Raw genomic sequence first — 22,235 nt, 5'->3', positions numbered from 1 at the left:
CTACTGATGTGCATCACAGACATTTGTGTTTATATACTCTAAACTACCAGTTGTATATTGACATAAAAATAAACAATTAACTAAAAAAAATGGGTCTGGTTACAAGAGGTCGTAAATAATTTCTTACCATAGTAACTATAGGCATATTACCTTGGGCCTTATCATGAAAATGTGGTTTGGCTCAGAACAGAGGTAAGAACCTACTTTATGCAATTACGCTGCCCAATTAACACAAATTTACATCGTTTTTCTTCGAGTGACTGCATGTCCTACATGCTCTTCTTGTATGTTACCAAAATATTTTAACGAAGACATCATCTGGCAGAAATATTGTGTTCTAAATAGTGCTTACAAAAATATCACTTAATTGGCGTTTGTAGTTGAAAATCTGAACCCCATTCGAGCAACATTTTTTGTAAACTGCATTTAGGGCACAGTATATCTGTAAGACGATATGTTTGCTGGCAATATGAATGCAACCAGAGGCTGCACAATTTGGAACCATTAGTTGCCTCTCTCAGTTTCGGAGCTGTGCTAGTCTGAGTGAATTGCGCTCAGGTCTGCTCTGAGCCAGTGTACCTGTTCATGAGACATCCCCTTCCTGCATCGAGAGTAAGTTTTCTGCGCTGCACACGCGGAGAAGGGTTTTGTGCGCTTTTCTGCCATTCTGAGCGCAAACATTAATTAGAAAATCCCTAGAGTTAGTAAATATTTTTCGGACAGCAGACCGCAATGTTTCCTCGTTCTGTTAGTTCTGTATTAACCTGGAGACATTTCGAGTTAATGTATGCGCTCAAGACACACAAAAGAAGCACTCACCTCACTTCTGCGTGCAGCGCAGACAACGGAAATTTACTGCATCCCCTGGTGAACAACATTCCCTGCAGAAATTCTGGATATGCAATTATAGTGGCTCTTGAGAGTTAGGGACATTAATCAGTTGAATAAAGTACACTACTGCTTATATTTGTTCACTGGTTAATAGAGGAGTGCACGTGTAATGCATAAAGCTCGATGTCAGGGTGATCTCTTGCAGAAAGAAAATAAAGAGCGTCATCGGGGTCGTTAAGTTTTATATTTGCTAGAGAAAGAAATGGTACTACACTCTTAAACTTCCTTTTAATTTGGCTGAACCTCTGAATTCTTTAATAACAAATTGCTCATAAGCTATTTATAGTTTCGTCAGTCGCACCATAGTCCAGTACCGTGCTCTACGCAAATTTACTTTTCTGTTAATAGTGTGCACCTTGCTGTTTATTGCTTTATTCATTCTATGTATATCTTGAATTAAGTTTCTCAGTGAAATATTTATTCCAGTTTGTGTAAGGTGTGCCAGGACTCATTATGGAAGGAGTCTCACATATTGTAACATGGTAAGCAAGAAAGTATAAAAAAGCCAACATGATTATCCTTCAATAACTTCGAAAATGGTCTAGGATATCAAACTTGAACCATTATGTCATAATTATTATGGAACAATTTGCAGAGTAAATTAAATTAAATAAGAACACCATGTTATCAGTAAGGGATAAAGTATGTCTTTTTCCCCTTAACCTATTTCTTTAATTGATAAGGTATGCAATCTTTCAGTTTAAAATACATGTTGTTATGCTTAAATAAATAGATAGAATTACCTTGAAATCCTCCAAGAAGTTACTCTAAGAAAAGGGAATAAGTAAGTGATATAAATTTATTTGTAGAATATTGAGGAACACCACAAATCACAAACTGCATATTAGATATTTCTGATGATAGACATAAGCCACTGGGCTCCCACGACCTGCAGACACCACAGTAAATATTTCGAAAGTGCTAACATTTTTCAAATATGAAATTCAATGTACTACTTGTGCGAATGGATTGTTCCCAAGAAAGTAATAAGGAAAACAGAAGGGCATCACGGATTGGCTCTCTTTGCAGTCATAGGCAGTGGATAATGCCTAGTTTAATCACCAAATTTCTGATTCATATTCATCACTCCATTACGTATGCACCCACCTCTCTTCACACAAATAAAAAGCTCTAACTAGTGGTTGGTTTGGTAATGACAAAAGGATTTATGGGAAATTGTGATCTTTCAAATTACTCTCACAAGATGGCCCCCAGAGACTTGCACAAATGAAAGAACTCATTGTCTCAGACTCATATTGCTTATAATATGCCTAACTAGGATTCTGGGCTAACAGAAGAATATAATTTGCAGGCTGACAACCTCTCCATACTTATTTCTACCAAGATATGCAATATGCAAATTATTTTGGTACATCTGCAGAACCTGACATCTCGTTCTTGGGCCTCACCTCTGAGTAAGTCTTATCATTCACATCAGTAGTGCATTAAACAGTGGAGGCATTTGAGTTGCCCATACTGGCTTCAGAGCCTAAGTCAACTTCCTGACAAAGGGTTCAACTAGGAGATGGGTGGTTGAACCGCCACAACTACAATAAGGCGGTGGTGAGGTGGCCATCAAGCCGTCGGCCTCACAATCGCCCTTTTACGATGTTTTCACTGGGCTGACCTGCATAAACTGTTGTGTTATGACGTTTCTGCCGGTCAGCCTGGTGCAAACAGTGCGGTGGCATAGGCCTTGGCTCCTCTAGGGAGCCGAGGCCAATCTGGCACACACAGCACCCTCACAATGCTCACTGTCTGTAGTTCAGGGGCCCCCTTGTGGCCTCCAGCACTGCCTTTCTGCCAGCCTTTTCCTGGTGGTGACCCCACCTTAAAAGGTTGGTAGAAAGGGAAGTTGTGATTGAATTCGGCACCTCCGTGACTGACCACGACTTTGACTGCCACTAACCCGTCGGGATCCATGATCCCAGAGGAGGCTGCAGTTTCCTGGCGGTCCAACCACCAGGATCATAATCTGGCAGTTGGACTGCAAGGAGTGTGGCAGTCGGACTGCCACCGCAAGTTTGGCAGTCTCAAGACAGCCAAACTCATAATTAGGCCCAAACCCCCTTAGTTAATAATGCAATATCAAACAATGACTGTCAAAGATCAAAAGCAGTATTAACTTGATTAAATATTGCCAGAAGCATAAGTGAGGCTTCCACATGAGGATTTCACCTATAGATTTTTAAGTCGGTAAATACTGAACCTCACTTGCATTTGCAGCACTTATTTCAATAGCACTTACTCTTTAATAATGTTTCAGCGTGATAATATTGGAGGCCTCTCAGATAGTTCGAAATTGTTCAGACAGAGGTATAATCAGGAACATCTGGAATTCTGTAAATGTATTTTAAAAACTATTTTCTTTAAGAATGATTACACTATTTGAATTTCAACCATTCTTTTTATAAGGTTTTATGAAACATATTACACTATTAATCTAAATGAAAATATTGAAATAGCCCCAACATGTTGAAAGCGTGTTGATGTAGCATGGATTGTTACCTTAATAAACCTCAGAAGATTTGTTCTAGCACTGCGGTTCTAATAACACTCCCACCAGCAGGCAAGCCACTCATGCCACTGCCCCACTTTTAAGTTTTACCTGCCCTCTCCCGGTGTAGCCGTCTGAACTATCCTGAGCTCCAATGGACAATCTCGGTGAAAGGCTGGACAAGGCTCTTAACTCCTCCACCCAAGTAATATACATTTAGGTCTAATCAATGTAAAGAGCACTTCCAAAATACAAAACCTACATCTAGGACTTGCTTAATGACAATAACTGGGATATGCTTTTTCTAACAGAAACCTGGCTCAACACCCACTCAGTCCCAGATATTGCCCTTGCCATCACAGAAGGCACCTCAATATTGATCGTGCCACAAGATTGGGCAGTGGGATTGCCATCATATATTGCTCTAATAATTTCAGCTGCACCTTCACAAGACTTGAGGGCATAGACCTCATTGAGGGTCTGGTTTTCACCCTCCAGATATCCCCCAATTTTTCACTCTCAGGAGCCCTGGTGTACCGCCCTCCAAAGGTTTCTGCCTCAGCCCTTTGGCACCCTTGTCTCTGTACTTTTCCCTTTCTATCTACAATACTCCAACTTCGCAGTACTTGGAGAGCTTAATATCCACATTGATGATCCCAACTGCAGATCAGCTGAACAATTTAGAGAGGCAATGTGTGATCTTAACCTTCCCCAGTTGGTCACGGTTGCCACTCATATTGATGGACACACCCTGGATCTGACCTCCCTCCCCTCATGGTCAGTTCCCCTCTTTCACTAGTCTGGTCGGATCACTTTCCACTGCCCTTTCAGGTTTCTCTTCCTTCAACCATGCACCACTAAATCCTTGAACATCTCCAGACCCTGGTGGAATATCCCTGAGTCAAGCCTCCTTCATACACTATCATTTAAAGGTGATTACCTGAGAAGGCATGGAAGTAGAAGTCAGTTACTTCAACAGCTCCTTAGTGCTAGGCTTTGGTATTCTGGCTGCCTCCAATACTTTTTCCAATAAGCGTTCCACACCTTCCACTAACTGGTTCTCTCAGAGCCTCCAGGCAGAAAAACTAAAATGCAAACAATTGGAAAGGAGGTGGCCTACAAACTATGACATTGATGACACGTGGGCTTATAGCATTGCCCTCAAACAGTTCACGAGAAATATCAACAAAAACAAACATCGATTTATTTTCTTTGCAAAGTGTTGCTGCTGAGAACGTCCCAGAATGATTTAAAAATAAAACTCCTTTCTGGAGCCAATAGCCTTCAAACAAAGTGTGCCTTCCTCCCAGTCTCTGGCAGAGAACCTTTCCCTGTTTTTCCACACAAAAGTTGAAAACATCTACTCCAAGTTTAACACGCAGTCTGACTCCCCCATCCCCAAGCTGACCCTCAACACCTCTCCAGATAAGACAGTGGCGTAGCTTGTAAGCTTTGACTCAATTACATTAGTTGTATCGGAACAAATGATCCATAAAATCAAACCTGGTTTGCCCCTTGATCCCTGCATCCTTTTCTGCTGGCCAAAGGGGGCTTTAGAGATGAATTCAGAAATAATGACTCCCTTTTACCTGAAAGTGGTGAGGTGCCTCTTAGTTGGAAAAGAGCTCTGGTAATTCTTCTGCTTAAAAAATCAAACACTGACCCACGCACCCTGAGAAATTACAATCCCATATCTCACCTTTCCCATTTTAATAAAATGCTTGAAGCACTAGTGAACCATCGGATCACCAGCTTTGTGGAACAGATGAAATTCTACACCTCACCCTGTTGGCCTCCCATATCAGGTTTAGTATGGAACTAGCTCTCCTTGGAGTCACTGTTTACATAAGAGGTACTCTTGAGGCATGGCAGACGGTGGTGGACATCCTATTAGATCTTTCCACCATCTTCAACATTGTACCCAAGTTCCTTCTACAAAGTTTGGAGCAGGCAGGCTTCATGGGCCTCGCTCTGAAATGGCTTTGCTCCTTCTTAGCTGACAGACAACAGGCGGTCTTGCTCTCCCCTTTTACTTCCCAGTTCAGGAACATGTTCATCACTAAGCCCAACTCTTTTTAACACTAGTCTTATTTGTACAAAGTTCGACAATACTCAACTTATGCTATCCTTCCACCAGCTCAATGACAATATAACCGTGAACCTTCAGGGCTGTCTTACCTCCATCGCTAGATGAAAGCATGACAGCTGCTTACAACTCAATTTTGACAAAACAGAGAATTTAATGTTTGGGTCATCCTCCCTGCTGAATGCACTGCACCTCTGGCCGTCTGACTTAGAGCCTGCTCCCTTCACCTCCAGGGCTGTCAGGAACCTGGGGGTTATGATGGACACTGCCCTCTCCTTCAAGCCCCACGCAAAGGCTACTGCAGGCACCAACTTTGGTCTGCTAAAATCCCTGACAAAACTCCTCAAGTACCTGCCCCTTGATCCTCCGAAACGGATTGTACATGCGCTTATCACCTCCAGACTAGATTACGCCAACATACTCTTCTTGGTGCCCCCCCCCAGAATCTATTGTCTTATGTGCAGTGGGTAGAAAATGCCACTACTAGGTTTATTCTGAACATTCCCAAGTGTTAGTCTATCAGACCAGGGCATGAAGAACTACAATGGTTACCGACCAACTCCAGAATAACATTTGAGATGCTTATGATCACCCAAAGAGCACTCCACCAGAAGGGCCCCCAATACATCCAAGACAAGCTTTAACACTACTATCCCATAAGGACACTTCGCTCCTCCAAACATAACCTTCTGTGCATTCCCAGATTTTGCTAAGCCAGATCAGGAGGAAGATACTTCTCCGTTCTAGCTCACGGTCTCTGGAACACTCTCCTACCTTCCCTTCGTACTATCCCCAGCTAAAACCTGTTAAAGGCACAGTTTAAAACAGTCCTGTTTGGTGAGCTGTAACCTTTTGATCTGACTTGACCCACGCAAGTGCCAAGACACTTCTTCTGAAGCAACAGATGCACTCTATAAGTAGGGTTTAATTCATTCATTGGTACAGAATGAATGAAAGAATGAAAACATCTGAATAGAGCCACAGGTACCCCAAGAAAGGTGCATAGGTGAACACTGCTGCATTGGAAGATGGATGGTGGAAATCTTAAAGAATAGTCATGTTTTTATCTTGTACCTACAAAGAAGGTAACTGAGCTCAGATGAAGAAGGTAATTCCAAAGCATACACATGCAGATATAGAATAACCCCCCACCTAATAGGATGCCATTTATTCAAAAAATCATAATCAAGTGTCCTGTGACTGACCGGAGAGTGCTGGTTAGATAGCAAAGAATCAAATGAGACTGAATATAGGTCATTTACCTGCAAGGGACTTATGAGAAATACATGAAGCTTTAAACAGAGTACTTTTGCACTGGAAACTGGTAAAGTGGCAGAGGACAATTGAGAGAGAAGCTCATAAGGAGTCTGGCAGCGCTATTTTGAATCAGCTGAAGCCTGATCAAAAGTATTGCTGAAAGGACTACTGGATACAGTCAATTTCAGTAGTCCATGCATGACAAAATAACCACCTGAACTATTTGCTTTGATAATTCAAGAGAAGCAGAAGAATTTTATGTAGCAAAACTAAGTAGAAAAAAACAGGATGAGGCAACTTTATTAATCTGAGCAATGAAGAGAAACTTTAATCAAAAGAGAAACCATATTTTTTAGAAGAAGTTATGGTACAAGGAGCCGACTGAATTCAGCTGGCCACCAATACAAGGACCAGAAGGATTGCTGCCCTCCAAAGAGGAGTCCCTTAGTATTATCTTCATTTAACTTAAGATAACTGGCTGACATTATGTATGCGTAAAATGACCTTACACATACATAATCTGAAGTTGTCTGCTGTTACTTGGAGTTATTTGTCATAGGACATAATTTGGGCATCACAAGCATAGGATACCAGTTTTAGACTGGAGAAAGTGACCCATTTTGCTAAAGGGTAATACAGAGACTAAATAGTGGGGAGAAGGACAGGGAAGATTGCTGTGGTACCCTATATTTAGGAGTGTGGGAAGAAGAGTGAAAAGCTGGACAACTTAGATCTTTGATGTGAAAAAAAAAGAAAATAGCCAGGACTAGGCCTGGTCACAGAACCCAATGCCACATGAATAACACAATAATATATCTTTTTATATTTGTCTCAATATTTTGTTAAGTGTCCAAGGTAATAAAACCAGCTGAAGAACAAAGAACAGAGCTTAGATGATCATTTGCAATTTTGGATCAGGATCTAGAAAGTATGGAGGACTGCTTAGGTTCATTAGCAGATGTATTAACCATTGAGAGAAAGGAAATGCATAATGATCTGATCATTCTAATGTAATTTTAATGATAGTGACATTTCAAAGGGAAAAATGGCATTGATAGTGTGGCTAGTAATATGCGTGGTTTTGTGTACTTTTTGACTAAGGCTAAAAGTGGCTAAGGAATTGATGCAGGAGGAGACTTCAGGGCAAGGAGAGCCCTTTAACCATAAATTAAAATCCCCAAGTACTATAAAACTGGAAAATTGTAAAACATACGGAGCAATGAAATTTGTGATCTGCAGGCCAAAACCAGACGTCCTAAAGAATCAGTGCCATTACATAAAAAGTTAAAAAGAAGAGATTCTGTTTTAGAAACGTGCTATAAGCTATGATAGAAATCATTAAAATACTTTTATATATAGTGGCTAGCCAGGCGCCTTTTTATCAGTGCAGTTGTGGTGAATAATACTATAGACAGTGTGAAAGACAATGGTTAAGTCACGATCTGAGACATCATGAAGCTATTTTTCACTAATAATGATTAGATCAACCTTACAAAATTCAATTAAAAAAGGGTTAGTTCAAATTATGGGAGCGTTCAAGAGTTCATTAGGAAGTAAAGCTTGAAATCCTTTGTACTAGCCAGATTTAAGGTAGTTCCATTTTGAAAATGTGTTTTGATCTAATAATTCTGTACTTTGTTCTTTTCTAAAGATACAGGTACCTCTTGAGATTTATTAAGGTCCAAAAAGTCAGTGTCTAAAATGTGACTTTGTTATGCCATTGTGTTTGACCACTGACTTTGTGTTTCACCACTGCGCATATTAGTTGTTCAAGGTTCACCAGTAGCACATTACATGTTGTATTAAGTTTAGCTGCCTATTGGCTTTAACGTGGCATTAGACATTACATTCTGTATTCAGTTTAGCTGCCTATTGGCTTTATCGTGGAGTTAGACATTGCAGTTGAGACATTGCAGATGAGCTGTGTTTTTCCACATAGTAGACCAAGCTGTGTTTTTCATATTTTGAATTCTCACCGAGCTCTAGCGTGATAAGGGAGCGTATATTTTGTGTTTTTTCCTCTCTACCCAGCCTTGGGAAGGAGCGAGCTTTGGAGACTTGGCCACTCTCCAGCTTGTTCTTTTCCAACAGTGATTTACAGTAGCCAGCATGTTTTGACTATTAGAGGAAAGTACCTGTTAGCAGGCTTTTTCATTATAAACGGTGTCCCTGGGCTGCAGCAGGGGGAATTTTCCAAGATTTCAGTCAGGAGCGGACGTCAGCTGCCTGACCTCCTGTATGGGTGGAAAATCTCTTTCTCGCAGTTGAACAGAAGTCATCAACTTGCAGGCATAAGAAAGATGAAGAGCAGTGATAGGCCCTACGGTGATGAATTTTGACTTTTATTCTTTGCTTTGAAGTTATGCTGTAATATAATCACATATATTTGCTGAGTACCTTGCAATTGAGAATCACTTTGATATATTTTCCTTTAATTGCTGTGACTACTTTTAAACGTGTGCCTCCAACCTGCTAATCTCTTTTCTCAGGAACCTCATGGTGAAGTAATAATAAATGTCTTCTTTAAACTAAGAAGTGCATTCCAGAGATTGTTTTCAGCTCGGTCCTTAGGAAAGCAAAACAGACTTGCAGATGAAGGATTCCTAGAACTGGGAGTGAATGGGGTTGAGACTGGTGTAGATGGACTTGCCATTGTCATGCTGTCAGAGCGGATATGTGATGACCTTATTTAAACAGGTGCCAGCATTTGTGATCACAAGAATTACAATGGATTGTAGCAGGGTATGTTAAAGACACAATATCAAAGGGCAACATTATTGTGATCAATTTCTAGAGCAACAGAATATCGAAGAGGTAAGTAATTAGTGGGAAGTATAGATATACTATTCTTAAATTCACATGACTTGAAGATATGTATATCAACAAGGTATGTATTTGCGTAGACAGGTATGGAACATCTGCACACACTTACCTTTCAATATTTTGTCCCTCGATGTTCTGGTCGCAATATTGTCACTATTCAAAAGTGTGGCTCAATATTTTCTGTCTACATCCATAGAATGTACGCGCATACTTTTTAAAAGAAGGCTGAAAACGTATCCTAAAGCTTATTAAAGATGGCAGAAGTCAGTAGATCTAAATCAAATGCTACATAGACAGCTAAGAGGCTCTGGAAAAATAAACCCCTACCAACGTGTATCAAGAAACAAGTACAAAAGGTAGTCCCAGGGCTTACAGACAACAGCCCTGAAGGAAACAAATGGACAATCATGATATCAAAAACTATAATTTGCTCATTGCTAATAAAAACAGAAATTTTGACAGTAAAACAAAAAATTTTGGTGATTAAGAAAAGTAGAATGCCCACTTTATTCTCAGAGGACTGTATATTCAGCAGTTGAATTGTCCATTATGCAGCAACCTTGTTTGAATAGGGGATGGCGTTTGTCGTCATTAGAGCTAAAATGTGAACCGATACTTCAAAAAGCAGGCTAAAAGACTATTAACATGGCGGACATCAGCAGAGCTGAACTAAATACTGCTTAATGAGCTGCAAGGCTGAGAAATAAAAGTCATCTGCCAGGCAGCGCGTAACTAGAAGGAACTATAAAGGAAGTCTCAAGGAAAAGAGAAAAAATGAACAATTGTGATAATCAGCAGAGCCTACAAAGCACTCACTGCTACTTTTACAGACCGACAAAAACAGCGATTTTAAAAGTAAAACAATAATCCGTTGGGGAACAAAACAAGTAGATAGCCTATACATGTTGACAGATTACCTTATAATTATCATATAAATAATACAGTTGGTTGTCTGCCTTCTGCAATAGTATAAGCAACTAAAACATGGGAATGGATTCCACCTGGAGAAATTCACAGTTTGATCCTAAGTATTTACCCCATCAACTTTGAGCTGGCACTTGAACTATGAGAATGTCTCATTCAGGTCCTCTTGTGCAAACATTCCAAAGAGGAAACCATAAATTGCGGCCAAAAATGATTCACAATTTGTGATTTCTCATTTGCAATGTAATAAAATAGATTCAGTAAAAGTGGTCGCAATTTGCACACGGACTACTACTGAATACATTGGTATTTTGCAAACCGACCTATGTATTCAGAGGTCGGTTCTCAAAATGCAGAATCAAAGACTTGCAATTCAACCTACCTTGTGAATAAGCATGAGGTGGTTGTGTTAGTGCTTCAGACCTTAATAAATAAACTTACAAGGGGACGTGAATAGGTCGATGAACCTTTGGACTCGCAATTAAGAAGTTCTTACCATAGCTCCAGTACATAAATCAATAATCAATACACAATAATCAATAAAATCAATTATCAATGGAGTCAGTAACTATCACGCACCATGACCTTTCAGTCATGAATAACCACACCTTTAGTAAAAGTTTAGTATGTTTATTTCCCTATATTAACAAAGGTAAGGTCATATAGATTAATCTCAAAATCAAATGAAACACATAAAGAAATAACACTGGTTGTCCAAATGGCAGAAGAAATGCAATCTAATCAAAGCTAGAACTACAACACATTCTAAAGTTACGGTGCAAATCAATAGCAGAGTCAGCTGCGTCAACAAGATGAAGTACATGAAGTTAAGCAGAGAAATCCATCAAGCATTAGCCTCTTTTGTCATATCCTCAATTATCACCAGATTAGCATGAGCATGTTGGGCTTCATGCAAGACAATTTAGTAACACCAATTTGGAAAACATCCAACTAGGATACAGTCATAGACAAAACAGCGCATTTGGTACCTAGAAAGGAAAAGCAAATATGCATAATAATCACATTTCAGGGTATACCTATCCTCGGTATGGATCAGCAAAGCAGAATCAGTCTTCATCCTCAAGACATCAGTCACTCATCAAGGCATCAGGCTCTTTGTCAGGGAATATGAGCCCAATGAGCCAGAACATCGGAATAATCAGTTTTCTCTCAGAATGTCGGAATTAATCTCTCTCTCCTAAAGTCTCCTAAAATCTGGAATCTTTTCCTCTGTCGCGTTGTTATATCAAAGTCACCTAAACTATCCCCTAATTACCTATTGGTCAGTTAATCATATGTTCACACTCTGTCCAATATAACTACTATACCAAATCTATGAATTCTAATATTTCTCCATTCTCATACTGTTGATTGGTTCATCTTGCAATTTCCTCATCATCTGGCTTGTCATGTAACAGTATTGTTGTAGCTTCCACTCTAGTCAGTATCTTCATTGTTCTTGTCCTGGGAAAGTCAGTCTCACACATATTAGACATAAAATGCTGCATTAGAAAGAACATCATCTCCTAGCAGTCAGTTCTCATAAAAAAGCTTCCGTTATGAGCACATTTTAACAATACAATAGACATTTCAAAGCTTAATTCACTTGGTCAGCATTTTTATTAAATGCTAAGAAATATAGCTTCTGCATGAGGCCAGGCAAAATAGACCAAGACACTCGCTAAATTAAGGCCTACAATTAATAAAGCTAAAGCATACTTCATAACCCTTAATATGACATATCACTGCATTAATCTAACATATATTTGATATTTCATAAATATTAATCATTGATTAGTACACTTCGTTAACATTGGTGGCCATTCTTCGTGATCACATTTTCAAATGTGCACGTTATTTTTCTATGTTACTTCATTTGCTACATAAACTCATTATTTAAAATACATAAACACTTATTAATTTCTTATTAAAACACCTGTGCAAGCAATCCTTTCTCTGATTACTAAATATGTCATCACACTAACTATTACCCACAAATCTTCTCATCTGTTAAATTTCTCTTAATTCATTCCCTTCATAATTTTGCTTTCCCCTTAAATTTTCTATGTACATTTTTTCCCTTTTCTTTTCTTCCCTCCTCTGATCATTCTGTCTTTTTCAAATATTTTTTTTATATAGTTTGCACAATCCCCATATCCCCAACAGACAAACCACAACAATTAATATCCCTTGCAGTATTTTCAATAGCACCCCATTCCAAATGTTGCTGAGCCAATTTCCCACTGAAGCAAACCCTTTGCCAACCTTTTTCCCAAACACCTGGTTCTTTCAAATCAGCACTTGCATTATTAAGATTAGTAAATAAGTCTCTTATCTCTTTACTGTTATCAGGAATATACGAACAACAATTCCTAGAATTAATCCTTTGCTAAAAGAATGTCTAAAGCAAGACGATTTTAAAGAGTCATAGCTTTATTAGCACCCAGTTCAGTATCTATCAGGCGTATGGGCCCGCAAAAGTTTGTCAGCATGTTAGCCACAATAGTAGACAACTTTTGAATCTTTATCAAATTCTGAATGACTCCTACTGAAGGAATCACCACTCCAAATGTATTTCCTACTATCGCAGAAGAGGACTGCCTCCTCTGTCTCTCATGATGTAATTCAGACACTTTCGGAAACTTTTTCAAATCCTCCATTTGATAAATCTTTGGGAAAACTATCCCCAAATAACATGTCCCATACCATCCTCTTGGAAGACGGTAATAAGCATTAAGCCCACAAATATAGTATATCCCTGGAATTGCAGGGTCCTGTCCATTCAACATAAAAGTCCATTTACTTTGAAACAAAAACACATGCCTACATTCATTCGTACCCACAAATAAAGTGTCAGTGTGCGATTTAGGCCTATATAAACAAAGCTTCCCTAGGTGTTGTGCGTCGAAAGCTAATTTCCCTTGGGTTTTAAGTGCACTATAAGCATAATCATTCTTGTAAGACCTTTACTCTAAGCTTTTTTGTAATTTCTCCTTTAATGCTTTTCTCCTGTCATCTGTGTGATCTAAGAAGCTCTTTTCCAAAGGTGTAAGCAAGCATTTCAAGTTATTTCTAAGCGCATAAGCTGTGCCAAACATTAATGTAGGTTCAAAGAAACCTCTAACTAATACTATGTCATTATCCTTAGCTACTCTACTCAAATACCTAATTATAGGGACAAACGAAAACACAACGTCCTGATTTGAGTAGAAGTACTGAATGTACTCCTGGTTATAAAACCTTGTTAGTAACAGACTACAACTTACCCCGTAGGTTAAAGGAAAGCTATGATATATGACTCTTTCCTCGAGTGATGAAGGAATCTGCGCACACACAAAACAATTGCATCCATTGTCTCAACATACTCACTCAATAAGCGATAGAAAACATTAGAAGAAAGTCCTCCCTACGCATTAGTATATTCATGCAAATATTTCTCATCAAACTTAAACTTCTCTAGTGCTGTTAGTGCAGTAGTCATCTCAAAAGCAGAAGTATGGTTGGCTTTCCTCGTATCAAGAACAGACATACCCACAATCAATACCAAAAACAATATCCCACACATAACCGCCAAACCAATGCTCATATATTTACAGCTCCTAGCATCTCTACCTTGTTGGCTAATGTCAGCCATGATCTGTAAAAAATCAGAAAGCAGAAGAAATTTTAAAAAACTTGCAGCAAAAATCAGAAATAGACAACTTTTCTTTCAGCAGTTCAGTTTCACTTCCAGGAACCCTTGTCAAAATCGGTTAGAAGCTTTGTCAAAATCAGGTTTCAAAAGTCAAATCTGGTTATCAATGTCTCTTTCGGTTACTTCAATAGTCTCTTTTTCAAAAAAATTCTCTCAGATTGTTTCAACAGTTCAGTTCATTAATCTCCTTCATGTGCCAAAATACTGACCCGGAACTTCTCTATCAAAACAAAAAGACAAACTCTTGCTGCCATTCGATAGTAGTTGCACACGCCCTTTCGAACCTGCGTACCTTCGACTTGCTATTCACTTTGATCACCATTCAGTTCATCTTCACTTAGATCTTATTTTCTTGTGGTATCTACTTCTTCCTCGATTTTTGGTTCAACAACCACTTCTTTCCTTTTCTCCACTTGCAATTCCAGCCACTTATCTCCCTTCAGTGAACCCTCTGTCAGTATTCTCTTCAGGATTGAACTTGAACCCTTTCCTTGTTCTGTGGTGTTTTCTCTTGACATACCTCCAACCGGTTCAGGAGGAGTTGGATCACTTTGACTTTGATCCACCTCAACTCCTTCCCCTTCTGGGTCTGGCAGTTGCTCTGTTGATCTTTCAAGATCGTCTGTTTCTGGGAAAACCCTCCTCTGACTAGGCTCTCCTGCTGCTTCTGTTGAGATAGGTTCTCCGATACCCTCCTTGAGGTCTCCTCCCTAGTCTCTCACAGGAGTGACTGAACCGTCCTCAACAGGCTCTGATCCGGTCTCAGTTCCTCTATGTTCTCCTTCCAGCCCTGAGATTTTTCTCACTCTTGTTGGTACTCTCAACAACGCTTCTTCATGATCCAGTGGACATGCCACTTTCTTCTTGTGGTTTGCATGAATCCAGTTTGGAATTCCAGCACACTTCACAGCTGTAGTAGTTGTCAATACCACTTGGTATGGTCCCTTCAAACGTGGCTCCAAATACGTCTTTCTCACATGCTTTGGGATGACAACCCAGTCCTCAGCTCTCAGGTTGTGCCCTGGGTCATGGATCGATGGCAGTGTGGTGGCCTCCACCTGCTGAGCAAAAGAGCGGACTACATTTGCCAGACCCTTGCAGTAATCCAACACCATATCATCTGTAATGTTGACAAGTGCATTTGCTGGCACTGCTGGTAACCTCATTGCTCTGCCCATGAGGAGCTCATGGAGCGACAATCCTGTCTTCCTGTCAGGTGTGTTTCTCATTGACATCAACACTAAAGGCAACGTGTCAGGCCACTTTAAATTTGTAGCCGCACACATCTTTGCAATTCTTGACTTCAATGTACCATTCATCTGTTCCACTAGTCCTGATGCTTCAGGGCCGTAACTACAATGCAACTTCTGCTCAATGTTCAATGCTGCGCACAGTAATCTAATGACTTCATTGTTGAAGTGACTTCCCCTATCTGATTCTAAAGAGATCGGAAATCCGAAACGCGGTATCAGTTCCCTAAGCAACAGTTTCACTGCTGTGAGACTATCATTTCTTGGTGTAGGGCACGCTTCAATCCAATGACTAAAGATGCATACAGTCACCAACAAATATTTCAAACCTCCACACACGGGCATCTCAATAAAATCCATTTGCAGTCTGCTGAGTGTACCACCTGCTCTTCCAATGTGGCTCAAATTAACTACTGTCTCTTTCCTTGCATTTAACTTTTGGCAAATAACACAACAATGGCAAAGTGCTTCAGCAACTTGTCTAAACTTAGGGTTGAACCAATCATGTTTGAACAGACAAACCATGGCATCCCTCCCAATATGTGCTTGACCATGATAGTACCTTGCCATTTGAGATAACAAGCTATTCGGTAAGACCAATTGACCCTCCTCAAAAAGCCACAATTCATCTTGTCTTTGTAAACATTCCAATTTGCTCCATGAACGTTTTTCTTACCTGTCAACAATATTCTGCAAAGATTTTAATTCTTCCAAAGTGTCAATTATTTTCAATGCATAGCTTGTACAAGTTTCATCTTCTTCAGGTAACAGTTCACACTTGTCTTTGAATGATATACAGTTTAATGCGCAAAACCTTGCGACTTGATCCGCATATCCATTTCCCAATGACACATAGTCCTGTGACTTCCGATGTGTACTGCATTTCACCACAGCAATCTTTTCAGGCAATTGAATAGATGGTAACAATTCTTTAATTCTCTCAGCATTTCTAACTGGTGAACCAGAAGAGGTCAGGAAACCTCTCTGTGACCACAGCTGACCAAAATCATGAACTATTCCGAATCCGTATTGACTATCCGTATAGATGGTAACTTTCAACTGAGCAGAAACATGGCACGCTCTAGTAAGGGCTACCAGTTCTGCTACCTGGGCAGAATACACTCCTCAAAGTCAAGAAGCTTCCAAGGTACCTGTAATAGTGCACACAGCAGATCCTGCTCTCAGTGTCTCTGTATTATCTCTCAGAGAAGAACCATCAATAAGGATAATTTGGTCATTCTCTTCTAATCAGGTATCTAATGTCGGGTCTAAGTTTTGTGCACAACTCAGTTACTTCAAGACAGTCATGTTCAACATCTTCCTCTTTCTCAATTTCGGCATTTTCACTCGGAAGTAAGGTTGCCAGGTTCAGCGATATACACCTTTTCAATATTACATTTGACGACCCCAAAATATTTGTTTCATATCTCATCAACCTCGCACCAGTCAAGTATTGGGTCTTCGTCCTTGTCAGTAGGATCTCAATAGAGTGAGGGACCATTACAGTCAGGGGATATCCCATCACCATTCCTTCACACTGTGGAGGGCTTTGACCAACTGCGGCAACTGCACGCAAACAACCCGGTAAGGCTGCTGCAAATGGGTCAAAAGTAGCAGAAAAATATGCTACTAGGCAATTTATGCCTCCATAGACCTGTCTCAAGACAGAAAAAGAACATGCATCACGCTCATAACAAAACAATGTGAAAGGCTTAGTGTAATCAGGCATACCCAATGCTGGAGCCCTACACAAACTCTCTCTCAACTCAGTGAATGCTTTAATTTCATCCTGGTCTAACACTATGGGATCAGTGACTTCCTCATGAGTCAACCTCTGCAATGGTCTTGAAATGACTGAAACATTTGGAATCTATTGGCGACAATAAGCCACCATTCCCAGAAACATCCTGACATCTCTCTGTGTAGTTGGTGGACTTATCTACAATATCGTTGTAATCCTCTCTCTGGATATCTTTCTTGAACTCTTCTCAATCTGGTGACACAAGTATTTCACTACTTTCTGACAGTACTGCAACTTCAGTGGAGACACTTTATGACCATTCTTATTTGAATTTGAAACAAAAGAGAAATTGGCTATCCTCATGAATAGGCACAGAAAAGAATGCTTGTGACAAATTGATGACAGAGAACCACTCAGCATCACATGGAATCTGGCACATTATGAGAGCAGGGTTTGGCACCATGGGACAACATTTGACCACAATCTCATATATTTTTCTCAAATCCTGAACAATCCGAACCTTCCCACAGGGCTTCTTCAAACCCAATATCAGTAAGTTTCATGGACTGCTCGACACTTCCTTAAGAACCCCTTGCTTTACCAAATCTGCAATTATCTGAGCCACTTTCATCAGGACATCTTGTGACATATGGTACTGCGGAAGTTGGGGGAAAACTACATTCGGTTTTATGGTAACTTTGACTGGCTCCACTCCCTTAATCAGACCCACTTCTTTTCCTGTCAAATCCCACACCTTCTCTTGTACCACTCCCTGCAGATCAGGATAGAGCTCTTTCACTGTGAACATTGGGAAAAACTCAATCAAGGGGTACTCCTCATTTGTAGATTCACACTCTATTTCTGTGGCTTGGTCTTCTTCATCATCATTATTCGTCTGAATCTCAATTCCGTCATTTGAGAAAGTAATCAAACATTTTGCTTTACACAACAAGTCTCTTCCCAGTAGGGATACCGGACTTGAATCACAGACTATAAATTTATGCAATCTCTGAAAATTGCCAATCTCGACTTGAACTGGATCTGTAATTGGGTTTGTCAAATACTGGTTTGCTACCCCCACAACCAGAACTGTTCTACCTGAAAGGGGAAAATTTGTAACCTCTGCGCTTCTCACTGTAGAGCGTGTAGCTCCTGTGTCCACCAAGAATGAAACTCTGTGACCCATAACCTTTCCCTTCACATAAAGGCCTCTTTGATCTACTTCTAAGGAAGTCGCAAGCACACATTACTCCTCATCCGAACTATCACTTGTCCATTTACCATTTATTCCATCCTCACTGTGTAACAGGAATTGATGCACTGTGTTACTACTTCTGTTTTGCCTTGGACCTGTGACCTGTTGAGAAAGCATCATCTGTTGCTGCTCCATCGGGGCTTGAGGTATTTGAATTTGCTGTCTAGGTACCATGGGAACCTGGTGCTGCATCAGCTGTAACTGTGACAACTGTGCAAGGGGCATTTATACCTGCTGCATGGGCTGGACATTTTGGACATGATTCATATTATTCTGAAAATTTGGATTGGATTAGGACCCCTTAGTCTCGATCCTCTCACATTCTGGAATTAACTGATGTCATTACTCTGCTGAACAACACCTTTCTGCACCATCATCGGACACTCCCATTTCCAATGTCCCATGGTTCCGCAAATGTGACATGGCAATAGCTTTGTCATTCCTTGCACATCATTCTGAACCACTACAGTATTCAAGTCTGGACCACTATTCATATTACCTCCACGACCTTTGCCTCTCATCTGGGACTGAAACATCATATTTCCCTGTTGCTGTTGTGGCAACTGCTGTGAGAAATTCCCTTGCACTCCTGTTTGAGCTTCTTTAATCTGCATCACCATCGCTTTCTCTTTCAACTTTTTCTGCTTCAACTCAATCTCATCACTACAGTATTTCACATACTGCAACACCTCATCAATCGTCTTTGCTTTCCAGCAAATCAAATGACTCTTAATCACCTGGCTAATTTCAGGTCCCAATCCATCCACAAATCAGAACTTGAAATGTAGCATGTCTTTTGCCTCAATTGTTTCTGTACCACTGTAATGCTTGAATGCCTGCAACAATCTCTCATAATTCGCATGTATTGACTCTTTTGCTTCCTGAGCTGTCCTTTCAATTCTCTGCCAATCAATATTCTTGAGAGAAATTCTCGATTTGAGAAACTCAATCACCTTATAGTAATATTTCATTACTTCAGGAGATGGTGTACCTGTATTCTGATCTCTCTCCGGTTCACCTGTTGGCCCGTCTACACTCCTTTAACACTCGATCAACAAGTCAGCTGGAACCACTATCTCTAGTAATGTGTTCAAGTCTTCCCACAAACACTTCACAAGTTTCACGAACCTGTCTGCCTGCTGACTCCACTCTACTGGCTTTTCTCTGAATTTTGGATAATCATTTGTAAATGATAGAATGTCACTTCTGCTCCAAGGGACGTGAACAAAATTCCCCCCTGAAATCTCCCTCATTGGTAAAATCTTTAATGGGTCATTATCCTGCTGTACATTTTCTGTCAGCTCCAAAGATTCCCTTTTCCTCTTGTCTCTTTTCTTTACCCATCTGCCTTCCCATTTGTCCAATTCTCTGGCAGATCTCAAATGCTCAAAATCTTTCGCCTCAAAATCTAATCTGTAACTCCTTTTCAAATGCTTCGTTTTCTCAATTTCATGCTGTATTTCTCTGCCAAGTCTGCTAATCTCTGATGCACCCTGCTCACTTCTCTCATAATCTTTGAGCACAAATATCTCAATTCTGCCTCTGTGTAGGATTCTAACCTATTTACCCCCATTGTTCCCTCAATGAGTTCACCCGCTTCCATGCTTAGCCTAGCACAATTCAAATACCCCTCTCCTTTAGGGGCACTATGTGGGGTATTCAGCTTGTCTAACCATTCAGTTAATTGCTGTGCTATCAGTCCTTGTAATGAAATGTTACTTGCTTGGACAGGTGGCACCTGCTGTGCAACTGCATTCGGAGTCTGTGTGTCAACAATTTCAAGCTCTGGCTAACATTTGGTCCTGTTACTGTATCTGGAAGCGCTACCAGTGGACTAAAGTCTAGTAATGATCTTGATCCGTCAAAAGTCGGACCCACAGGAGAGACTACCTGAACATGTTCATTAGGTTCCTCCTCTCATTAGGCTCTGGGTCATTGTTCCCTGTTCAATTACAGTTGGTTTCGTTTGTGCAAATAATGGTATCGCTGGACCAACAGTAATAGGTAGCGATATAGCATCCGGGGCTGCTCTGGCACCTACACTTTGTGGGAGAGTAACTCCCATACTCTGATTCATTATCGGAGTCATGTCTGACTGTGTCCCTGGAGTAAATCTCGGCATTACTTGTGGCTGCACTTGAGGCAACAAAATCGGAGTCTGCTCAGTCTGAACCACTATAGGTCACCTGCTTCATGGGCACCACTAAGTTCGAAGTTGTTTCCATAATGGGCACATCAGGATATATTCTCTGTACCTGTGGCGGTTGCATCTGTGTCTGCACTACAGAAGTAGTTGGCACATTAAGACCACTTGGCACCACATTCAGTGTTGGGTTAGTATCAACTTGCGCTGGACTTGCGGTCCCATTGACCTGTGTCGGGGCTGTCGGCTCAACACTAGTACTCAGACCACTCTCATGTACTGTATATGGTGGTGGTTGATCTCTCAATAACTGTGTAATAAACTCCTCATAGTCTGAGTCCTACTCCACTGTGGAAGGGTTTCAAGCCTCCTTACTCTCTGACTTTTACTAGTTTTTCTAGTAGCTTTCCTTCCTTCTCATCCTCCTGCGTAATTGCTAGAAACAACTTAATCCCTTGCAAAGTCTCTGTTCTCCATACCTTCTGAACACAGTCCCATCTAGCCTCCACTAGAGTCTTTTCTGCCCTTCTCATCCTCCTTTCAAATTTCAGTTGCTGTTGCTGCCTGGCTACTAGCTTCCAAATCGCTAATGCCTCAAACTGTGCTGGTCCTGGAAGGGGCTTCTATTCATATAGCACCATCTGTAAATGCTCCAAAACGTCCCATTTGTAGGAAATGCTAAGTTCCCATCTTTCTCTGTCAATGTGCACCATTGCTTTAACCAAAGACATGGTGCGACACCTCTCTCTTCCATTACAATGTAAGCCGGTGTATTCCCTGGTGTTGTAGCCTCACCTACACTCGCTGTATTATACGTATCTCCACTTAAGGCACCTTTTAACACTTTGAAAAACTTAATCTTTTCTACTTTTGTTTATTTAAAATCAAATCAGGAAATGACTTTTAATCTCAAGATTCCTTTCACCCACCCCCTAAATATTGCAAGCACAAATCAAAAACCAAAAACCCCCAAAACAAATCTGCTGGTTTACTACAGGAAAGGTAACACAGTTGCTTCAGAAACCTTACGGATTTTTCACTGATGACTCTTCCCCCATTTACAGCTACTCCTCTTTCTCGGTCTCCCAGATTCACAAGCAAAATCTGGTCTCACTCCCAGTAATTTCCCGGTAAATAGTATTGCAGGTGTATAACACCAGTATTGGCTTTTAAGATAAGGACACAGCTAGGGTAAGAGGCACTGATCTGGTTACATGTGAACGTGTGTGCACATGCATGTGCATACGGGTACAAGCTGTACAAGACTACAGTCCTGCGCATCCTGGTACCTGCACACAAAAAACCTTCCTGTGGCAGTTATAAACAACAAATCTGACCAGTCGAAATACCCCTTTTGACAGGCCTAAATCTTCCTTTTAAATATTAATGTCACCTATATGTAGGGCTTATTACCCATAAAGGAAGAGTGCAGATATTTAAAAGTTGGGCATGCAGAAAATAATGTGGAACTTCTCCTTACACTGAAATATCCCCAACCCAACCAAGTGAGGCAACTGGTAGTTTCCTTATGCACATACAGTAATTTGAAATTTTAAAAGGTATGCATACAAAACAGCTTAGAAAATTATTTTTTAAAATGGCATATGGTGAATCATCTACTAATGTTATTTCTGTTAGTTACTGTTTTCTGGTGCTACCAAAAGACCCTCTCCT

The 22,235-nt window shown here is 40.4% G+C and overlaps 1 protein-coding gene across 5 annotated transcripts in view; it reads right to left on the bottom strand.

Moving 5' to 3' along the window:
- Positions 1–22,235, bottom strand: part of GABRA4 (gamma-aminobutyric acid type A receptor subunit alpha4) — a 415,701-nt gene that overhangs the window by 44,710 nt on the left and 348,756 nt on the right. For 3 of the 5 annotated variants that reach the window (XM_069201699.1, XM_069201709.1, XM_069201711.1), the window contains one exon: positions 1,635–1,658. The exons of the other annotated variants lie outside the window; for them this stretch is intronic. In XM_069201699.1, coding sequence (XP_069057800.1) covers positions 1,635–1,658 — 24 coding nt within the window. The remainder of the gene's footprint in view (positions 1–1,634; positions 1,659–22,235) is intronic. 5 annotated transcript variants of the gene reach the window in all.

Source organism: Pleurodeles waltl, chromosome 1_2, assembly GCF_031143425.1.
Source record: "Pleurodeles waltl isolate 20211129_DDA chromosome 1_2, aPleWal1.hap1.20221129, whole genome shotgun sequence".
Lineage (NCBI taxonomy): Eukaryota > Metazoa > Chordata > Amphibia > Caudata > Salamandridae > Pleurodeles > Pleurodeles waltl.
The sequence above is the reverse complement of the archived record's forward strand: the minus strand, read 5'-3'. Positions and strand labels throughout refer to the sequence as shown.